The 23,820-nt window shown below is 40.8% G+C and overlaps 1 protein-coding gene and 1 long non-coding RNA gene across 5 annotated transcripts in view; one reads left to right on the plus strand and one right to left on the minus strand.

Annotated features, from left to right (window-relative positions):
• The window catches only part of LOC138112353 (uncharacterized), a 144,088-nt gene that overhangs the window by 12,429 nt on the left and 107,839 nt on the right, over positions 1 to 23,820 (minus strand). For 2 of the 4 annotated variants that reach the window (XR_011151710.1, XR_011151711.1), the window contains exon 3: positions 21,940 to 22,113. This is a non-coding gene — a long non-coding RNA (uncharacterized lncRNA). Of the gene's footprint in view, positions 1 to 11,565; positions 15,046 to 15,526; positions 15,589 to 21,939; positions 22,114 to 23,820 lie in introns of those variants that run through there. The other 2 variants (XR_011151714.1, XR_011151715.1) reach the window with 2 other exon arrangements.
• ZCCHC24 (zinc finger CCHC-type containing 24) overlaps positions 20,064 to 23,820 on the plus strand; it is a 108,479-nt gene continuing 104,722 nt past the window's right edge. The window contains exon 1 of the mRNA XM_069019264.1: positions 20,064 to 20,599. Within this exon, the coding sequence (XP_068875365.1) occupies positions 20,360 to 20,599 (240 nt within the window). The 5' untranslated portion in view covers positions 20,064 to 20,359. The remainder of the gene's footprint in view (positions 20,600 to 23,820) is intronic.

A 23,820-nucleotide genomic window follows, 5' to 3' on the forward strand; every position in this document is an offset into this window, starting at 1 on the left:
AGCTCTACAATTTTCTACCCTAAGATATCTGATAGCTACACTAAAAATAGCCCCATGGCAATTCCTCTGTTGAAGATACACCTACTGGTATGTGTCATGCTTATCATAGTTCAGAATCCTCTTGGACTCTCAAACTACTGCTGATGCCCCAGGGGCTGTAACAGAATGAGTCTCAGTGTGCTCTTTAAACAATCATTAATAACTTATGCCCATAATAAACCACATGAGAGTGTATCTATTTTCTGCACATCAAGTATATCAAACTCAGTGTTCTCTGACCACATGAGGGGAGGAGGGGCAAATCAGTGAGGAGAGGGTATGAAGAACATCTTAGCATTGTTTGCACAGCTGTGGTGTCATGTTTTACCCTTGCATTGCATTTTCCAGTATTCCTGTCCCAACCAGTTAAATACTCCACAAATATCAAAAAATTTACCTCTGATAATTCATTAAGAACCAATAGTTATAAGAGCTAGGCAAAGCCCTGTTTCTATGGATATCCATTCAGCTTAGAGAAATGTGAACTAGTCTCTCACTAGGGTTTTTCCTGAAAACCACCTCCCCAAGGCTGCTAGGATGTACAGTAGTAACCCAGGTACCTCAAGGAGAGACCTCCAGAGCTTCCCTATGGCAGTTAGCAGCAGTGAATGCTGTTGCAGCAGGAAGGCTTCCTGACACGTTTTGCTTTGTAGTCTCTTCATATACATAAAATAATTACATTCTGTGTGTAAAAAGTATCAAAGATTATAACAAAAGAATTTAAAGTCTTGAAAAAGTGCAGCTTTAAAACTTACCCAAAGTTCTGCTTTAAGGAAGCTATATAGCATCTAGGTACAATTCTGACTAAAACATCACTTCTATCAAATTCTGGAGAGTGTAGGCCTACATTTCTGCACTGCTCTATGAGCCAGCACTTTCTACTTCATTGCTTGAAAAGACATTCCTACTTTTTTTCAACTTATAAAATGGAATTTCTGGAACAAGTAAACGGAATTTTTAAAAAAAATAGAATAAAAATAAATCAGTCTTCAGTATTCTATATTCAAACATTCCAATTAGTCAAAGATATCTGCAGACTTGCTTTTATGTTTTTTAGCAGCGTAATTATTGCATAGATGAAGTTTCCAAATGGAAATCTACACAACAACAGTCAGGTTTGGAAAAGTGTAGCCCATTTTCTTCTTTCAAACAGAAGTTTGTAAAAATGTGTTATTGAAGAAACAGGGAAACTGAGGCCACCTCAAAATATGAGCTAATGATACTGCTCATGAGTTAAATTGCCATGAAAAGTAATATGCACCAAAGGCAAAGAGAGGAATGGAGTAGGTAGGGTGAGGGGGAAGCATCTTGAAAAGTGAGAATGTGTTTGATAGGATCTTCCCCTAAGGGGTAGAATATCACTCCTCTACCCTGGGAGCCTTTCGTTACTGCTTTCCTACTGCTGGCTTCAACCTCAACTCAAGTCCTGCTACCCATGTATGTACAGTCCTGGTCAATTCATACTCCAAGAGTTGCCTCGATTCAGCTTTTATAAACCCGACAATGTTATAAACGAAGCAATGTCAAAAGTTAACAACTGCACGTACTACAGTACATCATTCACCTTCCTAGAGTTCCAGTCACTTCTTGCAGGTGTGGAATTCAACACATATTATTATTACCTGGCTTTAAACTGGTAACATGGAGAAGGTCTGTCCTCAGCTTTGAGAGTAGAGGCACAGGGAAACAGGAAAGAGAAGGAAGTAATTATGGAAGTCATTAAAGGATTCCGATTCTAGAGACTTGAACTTCAAGTTCTATTTTGAATCTTTTTTTTTTTTTTTTTTGAGAATGCAGATGATAAAAATCCCTTAATTACCTGTAGAAAAAAACCACATTCCTGCAAGTCCAAAAAGGTACACAAAATAAGATATCCAAAAGCAAGTAATGCAGTTGCAATTCATATTAAAAGGAGTTTGGAACCAGCATGATCCTTCCATGTGCTCCAGGCAGTCCAATTTCTTGGATATACAAACAAAAGCAGATGTGTTGATTTTTAGTGGGAAAGTGATTTATCTGTATATATGGTATCAGTACTAGAATACTGTGTACAGATGACATCCACATTTTAATAAGACCAGATGTAGTTCGGAGAGCAGGGTAGCAGGAAGGAAACACTTCAAAAATTAAAATAAAAAATATCTAGAATTAGTTTTTTACTTGGTAATAAAGGGCCTCAAATAATTTAATCTAACAAAATGAAAAGGCAATATGATTACGGATCAAAAGAGCCTCCAGAGAAATAAAGCACCATGTAATTAAAAAAACCCAAACCTATTTGCCTGGAGTGTAGCATGGTGTCAGCAGAAAAAAATTAAAACCCACCCAAAAATCCGATAACTAGAAACTGAGGACAATTTTAATTTGGAGAGTGATTAAGCCCTGGAATTGATGCCCTTTCTTTTGCAGGGGTGTTCTTCAGATCAAGAAGATGATTAAGAAGATATTTTTAGCCAAAGATACTAGAAAGATTATACAATTCTTGGCAAAATTCACTATCTTGCTTACTAGGGGTGTTCAGAACAAACATTTCCATAGTCTTTTCCAGCTTTAAGTTCTGTGAAGAGTTAGACCTTCTTCAATATATTTTGAAGTGAAGGCTCTTAAGTGGTGTTCTACACAAACTCCTGCTATCCACTAAGGTATCTAGTAACATCAACTGTATTTTTAACAAGGTTGCTACTTCACAGCAGTAGAAGAGAAGAAATATGAGCACACACAACAAAGCTGTTAAACCCAGTGCTAAAATGCAAGCTCAAGGGAACTGAGCCATGTTCCAGCCATGTCTGTAGGGCTTAGTAGTCAACTAATTAGTTAAGTCTTTTTGTAAACAGTTGGCAGTGATATAACAGGGATTTTTCTTCCTCTTCCATTCCAAGGAAAATTGAGTACATTGAATGGGAATAAATCACCTATCGATAAGACACACCAGAAAACACTCGTGAGGAAACTCACTACTGAACCCTTGATCAGCAGGTTTTCTGTGCCTGCACAAAGCTACGTACTATGCAGACACTGAGCAAAATAAAAGAAAAAATTAAGAATATGTATTTGAGATTGGAACTAGGCAGAATTCCATCATGAAACCTCCTTACAGGTTTAAAAGCTCTTCTCCAAGAAATTGAAGAGAGAAGTAAGAGGCAAGAAAGATATATTGCTGAAGACCACCTCCCAAACACCTACATTTAACTACCAAAACACATACATTTGTGTTTTCTGGGTACAATACATAGCATTTCCCTTTTTCTTTTACTCACCATATTTTTCTAGTTACTATTTCTGACCTCTATTCTTCTGTTTGTTGGCTGGAGGATTGGTTTTTATTTGTTTTGGTTTTTTTTTTTCCCAAGGAGAACTTTTGACTTTTTTGTGCTCTTCACCATAGATTTTGTTTTTCAAACACCATGAAATTACTCAGCAACATCTGTCAAGCCAAGGAATTAAACTGAAACTATTAAAAGAGCTTATAATTTTTGCCTCCTATTCCTCTGCAGTACAATCAATATTACAGTGAGTAGAACCTATTAGCCTGCTTTTCATATCACAATTTTCCCAAATCATGATCCCAGTAGGAAATATCTGCTGCAGCTACTGCAGATGAAAAGAATCCCCACAGCTAAGTTGGCTCTTTTTTTTAAAAAAAGAAGTATTTGCAATCCATATGGCAGAGCTAGAGCTTGCTGACAACAACTCTGACTTGAAGGGGAATACCACAAAGCTGCCCTATTTCACCCCAAACCTGTCCAGTTGGATTGTCACCAGTGTACCCAATAATGCACAACAGCATTTGCCTGACTTTTAGGCACAGTAAATATAAAGTTGATTTAAAACAGGAATGTTCCCAGTGACACATTTTATGCGTAGTCTTCCCAAATATCTAACCTTATTTGAACTCTGTGTCTAGCCTCAAGGTAGGGAGGAAACTTTAAACTATAAAGGCACTTAATAACTTTACTCCTCCTCATAAAGTAGAGTGCAAGAGAAAGAAATAACTGCAAGTTCAAGGTAAGATAGAGAGTGGTGAACCACGTATATCCTATCAACTCCAAACTGCATGATATGATCACTTCTGCCATTAGAAACTCCCCCCCAGGACTACAGTAATAGACACTGGATAGAGCTAGGTAGATGTGACCACTCTCTCCAGGCAGGCCTAGTGCTGAGCTTGGCAAAAGAGAACAGAGGATAAAATGTCTCAAGAAAAATGTCCACAAAATCTAACAAAAAAAAAAAAAAAAAATAAAAGGGATAAAGGACATGAACAGAAAAAAGTGAAAGAAGTGGTTTTTCTAATGCCACAGAGTAGTTCAGTGGCTGAACAAGTAGTAGGAATACAGTTCTTCCCGAGTCCCCTCTATTGCCCCAACCACAAGATTTGCTGCTGCATACCAGTGATTATTCTATGAGATCAAGACTTTAATGTGTATTGATTCACTATTTAGAAGCTGAAAACAGACAAACAGTTCAGAAGTGTAGTAAGAAATCAATGGATCACTGTTAATTTCCTTCCCAGTATCCATTGTTTGCTATGAGATGCTTCCACACAGCATTTATGGGAGCCCTCTAACCAACAATGCAACCCTTCTTAATCCAAGCAGTAACATACTTTTCAAAGTTTCATTTCCAAGAAGATACTTCAGCAGCTAGAAGGTTTAAGATTTCTTAGTTTGTCAAGCTCTTTAAGGGAGCTGGGGGTGAAGAAAAGACTGGTAGGTTCAGCAATGAAAATAAATTCCCAAGGAAGAGAAGTTTCGGCACTGAATAGTAAGCAGAAAAATGGTCAAAACATCAGTTGTGAAAACTCAGACTGCTAAAAGTGTTCCTACAAGATCTTGTATTTATTTACAGACAGTAACACATCTGTAGTTATAAAAATCTTCTGAAATAGGTCAAGGTAGCCTTTTCCCTGCAGATTAGTTATCCAAGGCACAAAGAAGATAACAGTAACATTCCCAAAGTCTGACTTACTGCAAAACTAATAAAGCCAGGTCACATATTTTCTGGTCTTAATAGGAAACTCATTCAAAACAGCAGGCTTTACTAACACAAAATGCTTTAAACACCCTGCAGAGGAGCAAGGGGTTTGTGAGGTTTTTTTAATTGCAGCCATTTAGAAACACTGGCAATCATTTATCAGAGGCCCATTGTAGTAGTACTAACACCAAAATTCAGTTCTCAACATATAACTACTGATTTATACTCGCCCTGGTTTTGCTTACGACCATAAGTAATTTGTACTTCTACAGCAAAGTAAAAAGTAAGAGAAATTTCTTCTTTCTTAGATAAAGAACACATCAGCAAGTCATAACAGGTAATTACAAGAAGGTTACACTGCATCAAGAAACATTTTACAGTGTGTGCTTAATAGGTGTATAGAATAAGATGCAGCCAAACTAATTAAATGTAGAAATTTGTTGACTATCATCTACTATAGCTAAGGTTAAGAACAGCTATTTTAAGAAAAGTGGTCAGAACTCCAAAAGACAAGTGCCCATGCACTCATCTGGTTCAGTCATACTGTAGGCTGTAGAGATGCTGTGTGACAAACACTGTTAGAATTACACGATTTTCTCTTTAGACTGGAAAAGTGTGCTCCTACAGAGTAAGACTAAGGTTTGTGGTTTACTGATTGGAAAGATCTGCTGTGTCATTGTCTATATAAGCTGCATTGTGGCCAACCCTTGGCCAAAGGATAAATATACATGGTTTCCTCTTCTGCCAAGAAATAGCCTCCACTGACATGTACACTTGAAAGGCTAAACTGAACTAACACCCTTCATCTCAACAGCTATGCAATTTAGCAACATCTCAGATCTATAGCTAAAATTTCAGACTTTTGTGTAGTACTGAGGAGCTTTAACCAGGGATTATTTTCAAGACAGTAGAGCAAGACCTGCAAAGAGAAAAAATTTAGCTCATGCAGAGTCACATGAATAATGAATTCCCTTACTTATCCCTAGAGATTCCCAGGTTAACAGTCAATGCATAGGGGTTTTGAACAAATTCTGCAAGACAATCTAGCTTAAGCTAAATCTCAAAAATATAAGAGGTGTCAGATGTTGGACAAGATAGTCAAAGAAGAAAAACAATATGAAAGAAATTTGTCCTTGGCAAGATATATTTTTCTCTTAAAAATTAGAAACTTTTTTCGAGTCATATTTGTACATCATTTTCCCACAGATTCTGATGTAATCAGAAGTTACTGAAAAGATGAAAAAGAACCACAGCCCTTTACACTGATACCACATCTTCTTTTGGGTAAAAGCTGAAAAGGAATAGCTGTGTTATCTGCTGACAGATCATCAAAAGCCTTCCAGGAAATGAACTTACTGTCCATGTAGAGCAAGCAACAGAATCACTGGGTCTTGATTAACCAGTGGTTAAAATAGTCAACTGGGAAGTACCACTCCAATAGCCACTTTTAAAGCCTGAAAACAAATCAACTGATAATTATAATAAAAAAGAAATTGATAATTATAATTACTGCTACTGGAAAAGGTCTGAGCAATTATCACTTTATTCTTAAGCCAGATACAGCCTCAAGTAGGAGTCAGTAAATTCAGGTATTTCAAAATATAGTTCTTCAAAGCAGAAGGTTCTCTGTAAGATTTTAAAGAAAGCAAATAACAGTTTAAAAACCCCAAAACTCTGCTAACAATGCACGTTAAAAATTTAGTAGCTACTTTAAAATTTTAATTCGTAACTTTTTTCATGAAGCATCATGTGATAAATGGTGGAATCCTATACATTTCATTTTGCTAGATGTAGAATAACTAAAGCCGGCTTTTATCAAGTGATGATTGAATATTTACCACACACCAAGCTCTTCTTTCCCCATGTTCTGTCTGTGTTGTAAAAAAAAAAAAAATAAATAAAGCGAGATAGATGTAGGAAGTCTACTTGGAGAAAGTTTATCAGAGCCATCGCTTCAGTCAACTCAAAAGACTTAATGTGTACAATACTTAAAAAGTTCTAGCTAACCACAGTTTATAATAAATAATTCCTTTTTAATAATCATAAAAATTTTACTGGGAAACTACTGAAAAGTTTTTGAAGACAGCATAGTCCACCATTGAGATAAAAAGCAATAGATGCTCAGTCAAAGCAGTGTGGTTTCTTTAAAGAAAATTTGTTCCCTCCTTCAACAATTTGACTACACTAATACATTAACAGAATAGCCAATAATACAGTTTTATGTGCTTTTTCACATTGTGAAGAGCTGTCTCACAAATATTAACAAGGAAAATAAATAGTCATGAGTACATATGCATGTAACCAGAGACATCCATGTCTCTTCCTGCTAGGGAAGGAATTGTATAAAAATAGTACTGGAATAACCCAATCTCTATTTATTAATTGTATTATTGATATATTTATTAAGGATTAGAAAGCAGAAGAGAGATAGGAAATGAAGGTGCTCTGAATAAATAGGCAAAGGAAGTAATTTCTTAAGAGGAGTAGAGGAAGAAGGGGGAATCAAGAGGAAAAGTACATTCTGTGTTGTCTTATATTGAAATACACTATAAATACTTAAAATTTCATTATGCAAAAAGACAGAGCCTAGTACTATTAAATAAATGATTTTAAAATATGCTTTTTCAAGAAAAATGTTAATGGGCATCAAGTGTAAAGTCAAGACAAAGTAACTATGCTTTATATGCCAGTAAGAACTGTTAAGTCATGAACATTTATACAGGTATATTTGAGAAAGTAAATCTTCGAGAAAGTATTTATAACATTCAAAACTATGCACTGTGGTTTGCAGAGCAGATGCTGGACTCCTTCCAGGAGGTGGAAGCATTCCACATAGAGCCAGGATGCTAGAGGAGTGATTATGGCAGATCCAAAGCCTTCCTTTTGTTAGGAAAGGGGGGCTTATTAGTTCTCAGAATCTGTCACAACCAGCCAGTGGGTAAAAAGGGAGCTGGAGATATTCCAGATAAGAGGTAGCAAAAGTGGTTTTCAAACAAAATACTCACTGCATGTTAGGGGTTTTTGTTGGGTTTTGATTTGTATTAATTCTAAACAATGTCCTCCAGAAACACCAATATCCCACTTTAGCCTGTACCTACATTGCTGCATGAGCAGAAGTTGAACAGTAACAGTAGAACTTTAAGTGAAAAAAATGTTTAAAGTGCAAAGCTCATAATAAATTCTTAGCTTATGCTTGAAACTTCAGGGCCTGGGCAGGCACTCTAAAAGCCACAAACACACAGGTGGCCAAACAAACCCTGACTGTTGCAGGGATCCAAAGCCACTCTGGAAGGTTTGGGGTTTCATCGCCTTCTCTTGGCGATCAGTTTAGCTTGAGGGGATATCAGCATTAGCTGACATTGTGCAGTGGAGTGTCTGTAACAGACATTACTGATCATGGGAAGAACAAGAAAAACATTATTTTTGTTTTCCACAAGTATTCCACAGGCAGTGGGTGGGGTTGACGTTTAAAGCCTTTCCCAGCCGAGGTGCCAAAAGGCAGCCGGGTGCTTTAAAGCCACTGCTTTGCAGTGCAGTTGTTTGCCTTAACAGTGGTGCAACTTTATAACACTGAGTGGTGTGAAAAGAAAGGAATAAGTTAAATGAAGGCTTTTAGAGTTCCCCAGTAGCTTCTGTCACTCAAAACACAGCCACTCTTAATCCCAGTTCCAATAAACAGTGGAAACCATTCCCCTGGAATTCATGTGGCAAAGCAGCCTAAAAGGAAGGGTTCAGACGACCTCCTTGCTCTCAGGTCCTGGGGGATGCCAACAGCTTTAGTAGCCAAGTCAGCTCATTAGAAAAGGCAGAAACTAGTTCAAAGGTAAACAAAATGATGAAATAAAAGATAAATATTCTTCATGTGTCCAGATTTTAGTCAGCCCTTTAAAGAAGACTAGAATTCAGTGGCACAAAAATTCTGGAAGCTGACTAGGATTTTTTTTTAACTGAAAACTTTTCTCATTTCAGATGTAAAGGCAGGATAATACTTTGCATCCCAAATGTAGACCATTTTTTCAAGGAAGGGGATGTATTTCAAGAAGACCCACTGTTAAAGCACACTCATCAAGTCCCTGCTATGTGGATTAGTGATTGGAGTTAGAAATTAGAGGTGAGAGCTTTGGCTGTCTCTTCCTGCTAGGGGTTCACATTTCTACATCAAATCAGTTCCTTGGTCCAAGTTTATATACCTACAGAGTTTGTTTTAATGACACCTATCAAATGGATAAACTAACCCTTATTTATATTGATAAAGGACTTAGCAATTCAAGAGTACCATTAAGATGAGAGTCACTGAAGAAAAACATTATTTTAGACCCTGAAAATAATTATATAGGGGCATTTTCTTTTTCCCTTGATAGCTGAAACTTGTCTCACACCACTGATAAAATCCTGACTTAATGGGTGTTTAGTGTCCTGTGACAAATAATACATACTTTTGATAACATTCCAAGCAAATAATTGATCATCAGTACTACATTGGGCCACTAAGCCTCACAGAAAGGATAAATAGTCTACATAATGAAAGAAACATAAAAATAGTACAAGTAAAGACAAACTATTCAAGGTATCACAGCATGAAAACATTTTGTGATTCCTGCAATGCCAATATGGCAAGCTTTCATGTAACATTCTGTGCTCTTCAAAAACACAGATGGGGGGGCCATCTTACCATTTTGAAACTCTTAGTAACAAAAATGCTCAGCTGAGAGCCTTCTTTCATGCCTCCACAGAAGAGAAAGCATAAAAAGCTGTATAACTGGGTGAAGAAATCAGCAACAAAAAACCCAAACAAAACCCCCAGAAACAAACAAACCCCCCTCAAACAAAGAGCCAAAACAAAGAAATCCAGCAACAAGAACAACAAAAAACCACACAAGAGGGAGAACTACTATATCCATCCTAAATGGATGGGAAGGCGAAAGGAAGGAATTTGTATTCGGTCCCAGGACCAGCACAGAAATATACTTCATCTTCTCTTAAGGGCAAGGAGGAAAGCCAGAGGAACAGTGTGGTTCAGGCTCTGGTCTCAGGTAGGCTCACCCAGAGAACATTTATGTCAGTGTTTCAGTCCAGACCAGGACCAGTTCCTGTCATAAATATTGTTGGGGCTGTTCTCCTCACTTGTTTTTATTCACATCTCAGAGCACCCATAGCACATTCTAAACAAATCTGTGCTTTGACTGCTGGCCTAGATGGCAAGACTATTATCTTGCCTTAGGGAGAAAAAACACAAAAATGTGTAGGGTGGGGGTGCCAGAGCCATTGATTTGCCTTTAAAAAAAATGAAATCACACACACAGATATAACCCTATATGCTATCCACCACTTGGGTAGGACTGTTACTTCTCCAAATAGACTTTCAAAACAATAAGCACCCAAACTATTACAGGCCAAGAAAAGGAACAAAGAATTTACTGATAAACAATAACTCAGTTTAGGAAAAGTGAATTATTAGAGAAGCAGGTAGAAAAGAATTAGGCTTTTTCACCAAACTTTGAGAATTACTAGAAGCCAAAAATTTAAGCCACCGAGGCAGGATATATGACTCTTTCAATTTCTACTGAGTTATAACTGAGTGATTTTCAAGCTTTCAATGGAATATGCAGGTACCACAGAGCCATAGTAGTCCGATTAAAAATACATTATAGAGCCCAAAGAGCCTAAGCTCTATCCCTGGTAATTCAGTGGAATTTATTAGTCCTTGCAGACTGGCTGCTATTATGATCAAAAGCAATTATTCATGTTAAAAGTGTGACTGTTAATTTTAAAATGTCCCAATGTAACCCAAGTCTCCTGCTACCATACAGCCTTCAAGCCATCCAGAAAGCAGATCTTTGGGGGGCATAGCATGAATTAGTTATTTATTGGTCTTCTAGAGCCATTCTTTACGAAAGAATTACAATCACATAGCTATGATGGTGGAAAGAAAAAGAGAATCTTTGAAGTGTACAAGAGAATCTCTTGAACAGTACAAGATAAAGATATTTTAAAACAGAGAATAGAACCAAATCTGAACCCCGTTCAAACTGACCAACTACAGCTGAAAATTAATTATGGTTTTGGAAGTACTTCTGCAAATTGCTACTCCAGCTGACACCCCAGCCACAGTCAACCACAAATCAAAGCCAAACCACAACATTTTACTGGGGATATTAGTTGTCACTGTCCGTTCTTCTCGAAAGACTTCTTAAAGAGAATCATAATTTTGGCAATAATTGCAGCACAGTCATATTTTCGGTTCATCAAGGGGAAAGTTTTAAAAGAAGTTAAATAAAGGATTTTATTTCTAATATATTGTTGAATTCTTTACTAAATTTAGGTAAGCTTAGGACCAGCGAAACTTTTTGGTAACACTCAGTTTGCCAAGGGATGCCCGATATTCTTCTGCTAACACAATAAAAATCACAATACAGATAAGTAGTTGTGGATTTTTTTCCTAGCTGCATGAATCCTCTTATCTCACCTCAAGACATCTGGCAAAATAGGGAAACAGATGCAGGATACTGACATCTTCATGCAAGTCATTCATGACCTAGAAAGAAACAGGCTGAAAAGCATGATCCTTTCCTGTGCTGTGCCTCACTGGGGATGTCACTATTTGTCATCCCCACTTTGCTTTATTTTGATATAGATATGGCCAAAACACACATACTTACACCAGAGGCAAACTGACAAAGCACATGTAACATACACCAGTGATAAAGCAGAACATGGACTTTTTTCTGCAGAGCCTTCAGTCATGCTCTGGACCCCTCTGGTTCTCAGTGAGGGGCAATACCCTGCACCCCAACTTTCAGATGATAAAAAACAGTTTTTATTGGTTTCTTTGGAAGTAATCTGTACATGACAGTGTTCTAATCCTTAAAATGGTAGATAATAACCCATTTTAACATTTGAAGGGCTTTTAAAATTAATTCTCCTTTCCTCTGAACCTAAGAGCAAAGATGAACACAGACTAGCAGTTGAACTCCCACTCACTGCCACACCCTTCATTCAAAATACATTAGCAACTAAGCAAAAACAATTCGACAGTTTCATATAGTCAGTAATTTCATCTGTACCACTAGAAGTCTTAGTAAACAAACTGCATATTCCACAAATGTAAAATAAATACATAATCACTATCCAAAATTTCAACTTTTTGTTTGTTTGTTTTTTGGAAAATCTAGCTGGTTTGGGGACCCACAGACTCGACATGTATGATTTTAGTTTAGGTTTTTCTGTGAAAGTACTATGAATTAACAGAGTATTTTTAGTAGAAATTTCACTAATTCAAAAAGAATGTAAGAAAACCAGCTCAGTTTGCTCAAGTACTGTCCCATTTCTCTAGAGAACTGGATACATTCTTGTTGAATATAATTTCATTGTAGCAGTTTTTAATTAAAACATTCAGGGATGGGGAAAATATTTTTGGTGAATGCAATACATAACTGTGCCATTAGCAAAGCTGAAATTTGGCAATGGCAGGAACACATAGTATCTTTAACATCACTGGTGTTTGTGCTGGTGAGCTGAAGCCACTTTCCTGAAGATGTTTCACCTGGAGGCATGAAAGGCAACCAGCAGAGGAGTGAGCTATCAAGAAAAGATTTAAACTATGATTTTCTATACTTACCCTTTATGTTTCCCAGGGTAAAAACGTGCAAGACCTTTTGCTATGGTTTGTAAGGTTAGAACTAAGATTATACTGGGACCTCCACCCATTCCTCCATGTCCTCATTTACATAGCAATTCATTTTTGACACACTTTTAAGGAATGTCTCTGACAGTGCTGAGGGGGATGAATGTTTTTCACTCAGTGACAGGGGCTCTGTGGCAGAAACAGTGAGGTGGACACACATCAGCAGGAGAATGTGTTTCTGTAGATACACAGTCACATACACACTCTGTAGCTGGCCCTGGCCTACAGCTTGGGCTGAGACAAGTGAAAGAAAACAAGGTGCAATCAATATTAAAGCTAGGAAAATAAATGCTACACTTTTTTCACTTGTTCATCAATTAGCATATCATCTGTTCATTGGCTGTTTGCATTTCTGAGCAAATATTACATTCCATAAGGTAGAAATATTGGAAAGTAAATTTTGGAGCAATTACACCCTTGCAGACTTCCTCAGCTTTCATTTGCATTTTTCATTCAACAGGTTATTAGTGTTAATGATACCCTTGGCTAATCCCATCCTCACAGGACCAGGTGGTATATGTTAACAGTTCCAAATTAACAGCTACGTTTAAGATAGAGACACTGGTAGGCTTGTTCAGCCCTTTATAGGAGAAGTTACTTGTCTCACTACATGGGAAAGGGTCATGTCAGTACTGGCACCAGTCTTAAGAGGTTCATTGTAAGAGTCTGCAGTAGTGTCTAGGCCAACATGGAGAGTAAAAATAAAGTTTCAGGTTAGCAGGCAAGAAAAATTTCCTTAAGAATGATATGGTTTAAATATTCCAGTTTTACACCAAGAAGCGTGGTATATTTTTCCCTAAGGCATGCATGCCTATACCCTTCTGGTTCATTTATCTACTGTAATCTTCACTATAACTTCATCTTGCTTATTTAGGATTGCATTGAAGAAACAAAGAAAATGTCTTGCTAGAAATGCATGTTTTGCTGTCAGCAGAATTAAACTGGGCTAACATGAAAGGGGATTTGAGCAGGGAGAAGCAGCTTTATACCAAGAACTGTTTTTACACAGGCTTTAGAAGAGTACTTTTTTTTCCTTATGAATATTTCCTTTTTCTTGGGGAATGATTGGAATATAGTGCTTCTACTAAACAAGACATATGTGAGAGAGAATGGTGTCTGTCAATTGTATTAATTGAGGTGAAAAAAAAGCCTGGATTAAAAAGGAAGAGGAGAGTTTTGAATGTTTTCAAGTAGGGGTTCCAGTGTTCCATTAGCAGTGCTAACTTATCTAATATCACTGTGATTTTTATCCATGATTGACAGATGTATATATATGGAAAGTGGTTTTTTACTAGAATTGCTTGGTCCATATCTGCACCAATATCATTGTTATCATAAAACTACACACCAGGACTGATGTCGTAAATCTAATCCAAAACCTGTGTTATAAAAGCTGATGACTTTTAGGCCCTTGGTGGGATGGTAACAGGCAACTGCTTCTTCCCATACAGAGCTGTAAATTAATCAGTACTTACTGTCATTCCACTGCCTGCATCAGACAGCTCAAAAGCAGATGGTCCTGGCAAATTTTGTAAGTGTGTGAGGTGTGCTGATTGAAGCAAGAATTGAGCCCTTGTATGAGACAGAGGCCCAAGTTCTGGAAAATAAAAACCTTGTGTCTTCAGTCATCTGCAGTTCATTTCTTTTATGTAAAGAATTGCCTGAAACCTGCTTGGAGAGTTTCCAAGTCTCAGATAAATATTGTGTTGACTCAAAGTACCTAGGAAACAAACTTCCATGCAACAGGGTTAGTGCCAATTAAGATTGGCAACTAATTCTAGGCTACTCTACAATTAACATGGCAGCTCAGCGTGGATAAGACATATATACTCATGAACAAATTAGATAGTCATTCTGTTACTCAGCCTAAAAGAAAGAGGGGATAAAACAGAAAAAGCAAACCCACAGACAATCCTGGGTAGGTAAAGAAAGTGTTAAGAAGAAAATAAAGAGAGTGCAACGCTGAAGCAGGCGGCAGTGGTATACTCTGTGATGGCTGGGGTGCCAGCAGATCCCCATAGCATGAATAAACTGCTTCCAGACCTGATCTGACTTAACGACAATCGGCACTGTCACAAAAAGCAGTCAAATAGTCCATTAACCAAGAGATAATTGTAGATACAATCCCAGCTTCCAATTCCACCACAGCCACTCTGTTTGCAGGTCCCAACAGACCCCTCTTGTCATTTTTCATGTTCTATTTACCACTAAGGCCTGTGCCATCCACTAATCAGCATTTCCTGTACCTGGCATTCTTTTTGTCTCTTGCAGTTGCTCTAACTCAAAGCCTTGTTCTACCTCAGCAAGCAGAGTTTATAGTCATTGGAAGAATGCATCTGGTGGAGCTCCTAGGGAAGAACAGAGAAGTGGCAAGCAATTAGGCAAAATCTCTGTCTCCTGGAGCTTGCTGTACCATGGATTTGATGAGAGAAGTAGACAGGCAGAGATACTATATGCAGTAAAGGCACACACAGAAAAATGCAAATGAAACCCTCCATGCATTTCCAAAAAGATCAAGAGTCCTCCTTTCCCTCCTTGGGTGGTTCTTGAGGATTTTTATTGCATTCTTTAACACCAAGGTCTTTAAGGGCCTCCATAAAGAGCAGCTAACTTACTCTTCAGCTGGGAATCAGTTACAAAGCACTGAGGCCATCTAACCTTCAGTAAAGGGTCTCCTACAGCATAAGGCAGGTTAGAGGGATCCCCAGGTGACAGAAAATTCCTGGGCCTCCCCACTTGCCTGCCATTTCTCTGGCTGGAGAGCAAGCATCAGCAGCAGATCCAATGCAGACACTTCCAGGTAAAGCAGGTGAACTCCTCTGCACTCACCTTTCCGTAACTGCTACTGTTCTTATCTGCTCTGCTCTTTTCCTTGGACTTCTCTCAGATTCCTAGGTCAAGCAAGTGAAAGGGGTTAGGATGGGCTAACTAAAAGGAACAAGATACCTCAGCTACTGTTTTGGACATGGATGCTGAACTTTTAGATCAGTACTAGAAACAAGGAGATACTGCCTTTTAAAACGGAAATAATGGAACAACGCAGATGCCTATGCTGCAGCTGAAGAGTGTACAGAAAGCTTTGCAAAACAATACCAAAAAATCAAACCACTATTTCTCACACAGCTACTCGGAGCCAGGGCTTATTTCATGAAATTACTCAGCAATGACATCTTAACAGAGAGCAAGCAAGGAGGCCCCAAGACTTGAAACCACAAACTGGCCAGGTACAAAATCTGTGTGCTCCAAGAGGATCTGTTACACCAATTACCTACTTGGTGGTTTCAGACAGTCTTGCAGGAATTGTGCTTCACACACTATCCACTGCAAACCATCACGGCATATGGTATATATTTACTAACATTCTACATATGGATGAACTATACCTTCATATTCGTATTTTTCCTGAATTTTCTGTGTCAAAGTGATAGGAGGAAGAAAACAGGAATTTTTAACTTCTGTACCTAAGCACTGGGTTGCAGCTGATCCTTTAGATAGGTGCAAAAATCCATGGTGTTACATACCCAAGCACATGCATTTCCCAGACTCACTTTCACTACCTTTGGTTTATGCTTCATTTCACTGCTGGCAGTGGAACTGTTGTACCTACACAGCGAGCACAAGTGGTCGTAACATCCATAACTCACAAGCGCCACGTGCAGATGTGCTTTCACAGTTTACAACTCTGCTGAAATGCCTTCTCATAATTCAAAGAGTGCTTACACAGTTTCCACCGCATAGCAAAATTATTTCCTAATAAGATAAGAATCTCTGCTGCAGCAGATGAAAAACATTCGTTTGGAATATTCCAGCTACACTGCAGATGAAGGGCCTATTGCATTGTGTATATCCTGATTACAGAAACTGGAGAATACAGTGGTGGGTTCAAGTCACCCTTGTTCTCTAGTCTTATTAGCAGTTTTGGGTATTCATTCTATTTTCCTACTGGAGCCCCATCTAATCTAGAAGATAACTAAGAAGACAGCAATTCAGACTAAGACACATTTAAAAGCACAAGAATCCAGAATACTTGTAGTAGGGCACATGCATTTTTAAAATATGGAGAACCGTACAAAATTTCTTAAAAAAAAAATTACAATCATATATTGTTTAAAGGCTGATGTCATCTAAAAGTATGAAGAGTACAAGCAAGAACATAAATACATTAGATTATGAAACGAGTCCTGGCCAGAAGTGGAAAATTACGTTCCTCACTCTTGTAAAGATGCCGTGGGAAGGGTGCAGCCACACGATGTCCAGATCACCAAGGGGACAGGTTGAGTGAGCAGTTTTAAGGAGATTTTGGATAAATTACATGAGCACCCACTACTCAAAGAATAGGACTGAAGCAGCTGAATCCTGTCTGTGTTTGCCTTTGACTTTTTTCAAGGCTTCTATTTTCCAAGTCACTTAAGCCATTCAATTTATTCAAAGTTTGATGTTAAAGTTCCAGTTGGTTTTTTTACTTCATTAGCAGTACTCATTAAGAAAACCAAGAGGATTCGCAGATGTTTTGGCACCATAACACTGATGTAAAATCCATGTAGTTGATGTCACTTATACTCCATCCCCAAATAATCAACAGGAAGATACTGTGCATGTCTGGAAGATATCTCAAAGCCATCAGACTACCTTTGTTGGGCACTTTTGTCTCAAGTATTTCTGAGAAGAATAGATGCAATTGACCTTGATACCTTTTTCTGCACTGTCACGTATCTGCTAAACAAACCATTTGTACCCATCTTCTCCTCACTTACCTTTGACTCCCAGAGGTGAAGAGTGGACTTCCAATGAAAAAATTGCTATCTCGAACTTAAGTGGACTGTAACAAGTGTGGCAGCAGCATTTTGCTAAGCTAAGAGTAGTATTAAATTCAGAAATGGAGGGGAACTGTCTTAAACTGTTCTCCAGAAGAAACTGTACAGGAGGCCAGGATGACAACTGAAACTCAAAGTGTGGGTGCTTTTCAGTTAAGCTCCTCATAATGCACGCATTTGCAGCCTTTCCCTTTCCTGATATGCCAAACAAAGCATTTATTCAATTTACTCATTCCTCTGCATGGTTACTAGAAGCCACCAGGGCTACCGTCAAGGGGCAATGATAGCCAAAAGCTCTCTGTTCAAATGCATCTGGTGGAGCGTGTGGTGCCCCTCACATCATAAGGGGTTGCTGCATTCATGAATGCAACTGCTGCAATAAATGCACTCTTTACTCCACCTTCCCTTGCCCCGCAGCAGTCTCTACTGTGTTGTCTAACTAAAGCAATCCTACCACCTACAATGAGAGCTATACTCAGTTTAGGGGGGAAAAAGGATCAAAATATACCAAAAACTCTTCATCCAAAACATTACATCACCTTCACCACTCTTTATTTTGATCTTTGCTTTTGACCTCTTTTGCTACAAGAACCCTGTTATCTTTTCTGCCTGTTCAGAAGTCCCATTTCCTTCACAGCATCTTACTGAACAGAGTGAACACTGGAGCTGCCAAATAAAAATACATGTATTTAACTTATCAAGTAAAAGAGGGAAGTGATAAGAATAGAAATTGTCTTTAAGGAAGGAATTAGCATGCCTACAAAAAAAAAAAAAAAAAAAAATCCAAACATCTCCACAACAACAAAACAAGCAGCTTCAGCCTAGTTCCCCCTTCTAGATTTTCTACCATATCCTGAGTTTTTTAATACCATCTGCCAGAAAGGCAAGTTCCTCAGATGTGATATCTGTTTCTTGGGGTTTTTTTTCTTCATTTAGCAGCAAATAATGAAACATCTTCTCCCACATATTATTAAGTCACTAAGCCTCATCCACCTTTTCCTTCTTTAAAACACTATGCAACTGTTTAAGTTTGGGATGCAATTTGATTGAAATCTTCTGTTACAATCTCTGCTGTAGACAGAGTATAAAGAAAGACCCTTTACACGGGTTCCTACTCATGCTGATCTATACATGTTCAGATGTGCCCCAAAGGGTTTCTAAAGCAAGAGTTTACAAAAGAGTGAGCTGCATTTGTGCTGCAAGGACGTTGTCACAAAAAAAAAAAAAAAAAAAAAAAATACTAGCCTCACTAAAGGACTTCAGTTTGATTCAGCTGTTCCAAGTTTCACCTTGCAGTTCTGGAAAGTTAGAATCTTCACCTGCACTCAAATTCCTGCAAGCAGAGCAATCTGCTGCCCTAACCACCTGCTCTCAAAAGTTGAATGCATCCATCTTTGGTGTTTGCAGCTGACAACTGAACAGCATTTTCTACTGTGTGTACACTGACACTCTTTCTGTTGCTTGTAACCATGCCTTTTCAGAATAGTGACTTTTCTCCTATCTTGGCAGAGACATATGGCTTATTACAGCAAACCAAGACGCCAACTTCGATGTTTCAAAGGTCAGATTATTTTTTGTTATCTAAGTAAGGAAGGCTTTTTTTTTCCTAAACCAAACTGGGAAGACACACTAATTTTTACCCTTTTGTCACTCGGGAAAGAGCACAAGGAGCTATGCTCGAGTTTTTAAGTTACCTCCTGGGAGCTCCTCTGAAAACTCCCAGTTTGATTGCTACGGTGTTTGTACCAAAGCGAGAAATAGCTGCCCTGTTCCACTCACCACAGGGAAGGCAGCAGGAAAAGTTTATGAACTGTAATTACCAGCTTACCCACTCAGGCTCCCTCCTAAAACAGGAATCATTCATCATCCTCTTTTGTGCTACCGACTCCTTAAAAGGCCTACTCAGCTTTAACTCCCGGGTATCCCACCACAGCCAGGCTCCCCAAGAGCCCACGCCAGGGCTACCTAGATGGATTTCAAAGGGAACATCACGCCGCTCGCTTGCCTTATTTGGAAAACCCTAACTCTGCACGGCTTGGCACAACCTCAGCTGCCGCGCAGGGCTTCGTAAGTCTGGAGTTCTGGCAGAGATTTAGCGAGAAGGAACCTCAGATTGCAATAAACTCCCAGCACCAGCAAGAAACAGAAATGAGAGTGAAAAGAGAGGGCGGGCTGACGAGAGCCGAGCGGAATTTGTCGAGTTAAAAACAAGCCCAAAAGGGCCCAGCGAAGAGCCCTCGGGAGGGCTTTGAGCGTGTTTAGTGCAAAAATCTTCAGGAAGGAGGAAAAGGAAGGCCGGGGAGCGAGCGAGGGAGCCGGCGCGACCCAGGCGGGCGAGTGGCCAGCGGTCCGGGGACACCCGCGGCCAGCAGCCCACGGACCTCGCCGCACACGCTCCTCTCGCCGCGCTCAGGCGGGCAGGGCGGGGGCGGAGCGGCGCCGGGACGCCCCTGCACCCCCGCGGCGGCCGGGAGGCCTATGGGGGCGCGGCGCCGCCGCCGGAGCGCCGGCAGCCCCTCCCCGCCGCTGCCTGCGGGAGTGGGAATAAAGACAGATAGCGGGGCAGGCACCGGCCGGGCGGGCGGGACGGAGCGCGCACAAAGTTTCTTGCGGAGCCCGCGGGCGGCGGCAGCGATGCCCGTGCTGCGCGGAGCGCTGGGGCTGCGCGGGCGCCGCCGGCCTTAGGGGAGCGAGAGCGGCGCGGGGCGCGGCAGCGAGCCCCCGGCCCGTCCTCTCCTCCGGCCAGGAGAAAGCGCCGCGGGCAGGGACGGGAGAGCGGCACTGCCGGAGCGCGGGGAGGGGGACCGGCACCGCGGGGCCAGCCGCGCCGGCAGAGCCGGGGGGAAAGATGAGCTTGTTGTCAACCATCGACACTAGCGCCGCGTCCGTGTACCAGCCCGCCCAGCTCCTCAACTGGGTCTATCTCTCGCTGCAAGACACGCACCAGGCCAGCGCCTTCGATGCCTTCAGACCCGAGCCCTCCTCGTCCCAGCACCCCGACCTCGGCTACACCAAGAGCACCCCGGAGCTGGGCTCCTCACTCAGCTCCAGCTATCTCAACAGCTTCTTCCAGCTCCAGCGGAGCGAGGTGAGTCCGCCGCGCCGCCCGGCGCGGAGCCCCCGGCCCCCCCCGGGCCACAACCGCCATGATGCCTCGGGAGCCTCCTGCCCCGTTCCCCGGGCCGGGACCGAGCCCGCCCGGCGCGGGGCAGCCCCGCTCCCCGCCGCGCACGCCGGGCCGGCTCGGCCGCCCGCGCAGGCTCCTTGTGCTCCTGCCCGGCCGGCCCCTTCCCGCCGGGGCTCCCTCGCCGCCCGTCCCGTTAACGGGCCGGGGCGAGGCGCCGCCGCGGCATTGGCGCAGCCGCCGCCTCCTCCCGCCGCCCGCCAGCGGCGCGGGGCGCCCGTGTTGACAGTCTGGTCAATGGTTACACCGATTTCCCGTGCGCGGCCGGAGGGACGGAGGGCAGGACACGCAAAAAGTGCTACATCCGTCATAACGTGCAAAAATACCACCGCCGCCACCAACACCACCCCCCTCCCCCCCCCTCCCCCGTTTTTTTTCCCCGCTAAAGTGTCACTTAAAAAGCTTGGTACAAGAATACATATAGCTTATGAGAGATCAAAGGCAGGCACTATTTGAAAGGGAGAGATATAAACAGGAACGTGATAAAAACAGCGAAAAAAGTTTTGTGCACGTTTCGTACCGCAAGAACAAGACTAAATGAAACCAAAGGGAAGGAAGCAAAAAAACTAGGGTATGCAAAGACAATTCGCTGTGGAACTCCCTGTCACAGGAAGTTGTTGAGGTCAAGCACTTCTGCATTGGAGGGATTTCACATGTGTGGAGATACTGCAAGGTGGCACCTCACACACCACAGCTCCCAGCCTCTCCAGAAATTCCAGAAATGATCCAACTACAGTTTGGCACCCTACTGTGGGACTCTTGCCGGAGGTATTCAACAGCATCTCTTAATGGGGGTTAGATGGACTATACATCCCAACCTGCTCTGGCACTTCCCATGGAATGACATTTCAATGTCCTTCCAGCACCTTTATGTTAAACATCGACTTAAAATGTATCCTCAGTCAAAATACACCTTCCTGTTCTGTCAGAAAAGGTATGGAGTTATTAATTAAAACCAAATCAAATTCCCCAACTGCTCTCGTATTAGAGCTGCTAACAGTTGAGGCAGTTATATAGACACATGCTTTTTCCTATAATTAGAAATTCTTCCTTAAGAATTTAACAAAGCACATCCAGTCTCAAAATGGGCACTGTTTTTGAGAGTATGTAGTTCAAAACCCGTTCAACCTGATTAAGTCTTATTAAGCATGACATAGGCAGTTTAACAACATATAGCCCTAACAAGCACATTGATTTTGCAAAAAGATTAGCAGGCAGTGCAATTTAAACTATTAGCTACCTACCTGTTGATGACAAATTGTAGATTTTGCCCCTTCCTCCTTGGTGTACAAGCTTTATGGCACCCAGGTAGCAGCAAGACTCCAGGAGTTTGGCCTGCATGGATTCCAGACTGGGACTCTGTTCAGGCCCATGTTTGTTCAAGTCGGAATACATTCTGCTCACAGCAGGTCCTTTTTCTTTTTGGGAGAAAAAGGAAGAAACAAGTAAGTGGAGACTGCATTCAGGAAGCCTTTGAAACAGTCTCTGAGAAACAGTTTTCTCTTCCTGACAGTTCCCCGAGTTCATTTTCGGCTTCTACTATGCTCTGTGCAAGTAGGGGCTAATCCTTTTGTCACACTCCCTTTCCACTTGGCTCATAGTTCTTTCCATTTTCCCCCCCAAACTTTACTTCTTTCTTCTGGAAAATCATTTCCCTGGTATGCCAGGCTTTCCTCAGGCCCCTGTGTCTGCCCTAGCTCCAAGCAGTCAGCCCCTGTGCAGCCTTCCCCTGGCTGTGCTGTTCAGATCCCAGAAGTCACCTTCACTGCATTTCTGTGTGAATTCCTATCATCCACAAGCTGTACCTTTATTCTGCTCTTGTTAACCTTGTTACAGTTTCCTGAGGCACATGAACAGCAGCAGCAGCTGAGAATGCCAGGTCTCTAGAAAGCCAAGAGCATTCACCACTCAGGAAATAAGAAGCCATTTCATTCTGTACAGATATTTTAATATTTTAAAAGATCAAGGATATTAGATTGTTCCCATTTGTTTTCCAGCCTTTGACAATAGCATTGCCTATGTGACTGATGGAGAGACACTTCTGTGTTTCCAGTATTTAATACATGGTAACTTGAAAAGGGAGAAAGGAGCACAGCTATCTCATATGGCATGGGAATGCCTCTGCCCTTCTGGATATACCCTGAAGAAAGTAGGGAACCCTTCCATTTCCCAGGGTAACACTGCCTGCTTATACAGCAGCTTTCATTCAAGGGTGTAGAAGGTGCTAGAGATACTGTTGCTCAAAAGAAGTTCTATCAATATGTTAGATGCTCTGTTCTTTCCAGAAACTGGAAACTAGACTGCTTTTTGGCAGGAGTCGCCCAAGAGTTTCCGACAATGTCATGCTCTTAATTCTTGAGATTCTAACATCTGTTTATTTGCAGATGCCATTGGGTATACACTACATATTTTAACCACGTAAAATTATTTTGGAGAGCATTAGCACTGTATGCTGTTTTTGCAGCAAGTGGGCTTATGCTATCTTTGGAACAACACATAGCTTTCCACAGTTAAACTGTTGACTGTTTTCTACACAGTGCTTGCTTTGGTTGGCATTTTTTTTTTCCTCATGGTTTTGTCCTGGGTTGGCTTAGCCTGGAGCCGAGCTGTGACAATGATTGACACATAGCTGTACACAATATTTGGAAAGTGACCTAATGAGGGTCCAAAATAGCAACAGATTGAGAAATGATAGGATCATAGGGTGTAAAATAGTTGTGTGTCCTGTATGTTGCCTTGCAATTGAAAATTTCTGGAGAAGAACACTTGGAATAAGAGACAGCACTTGTGAAAAGTTGCTATTATACAGGGTTTGCAAGTCTGCATGGCAGTGCCTGTGTATGTGACTTGCATACTGACCAAAGGAACAGGACAGGAAAAAAAAAAAAAGTGCCAGCACCCACAGAGTAGTCTTGTACTTCAAGATTTTTGTCCTCCAGACTTTTTCCACTACAATGGATGCCTTCTAAATAAACATGATGAACACAGCTGTTTGGTGCATAAAAGCCCATTGTACCAAGGAAAAAAAAGCAATAATAAAGGTTTAAACAGTAAAGCAACAATGAGTGTTTTGTTCCCTATGCAAGACTCATTTTGCAAAACAGACCTGCTTTAAACCAAACTTT

Source organism: Aphelocoma coerulescens, chromosome 6 (assembly GCF_041296385.1).
Source record: "Aphelocoma coerulescens isolate FSJ_1873_10779 chromosome 6, UR_Acoe_1.0, whole genome shotgun sequence".
In the NCBI taxonomy this organism is placed as follows: Eukaryota; Metazoa; Chordata; class Aves; order Passeriformes; family Corvidae; genus Aphelocoma; species Aphelocoma coerulescens.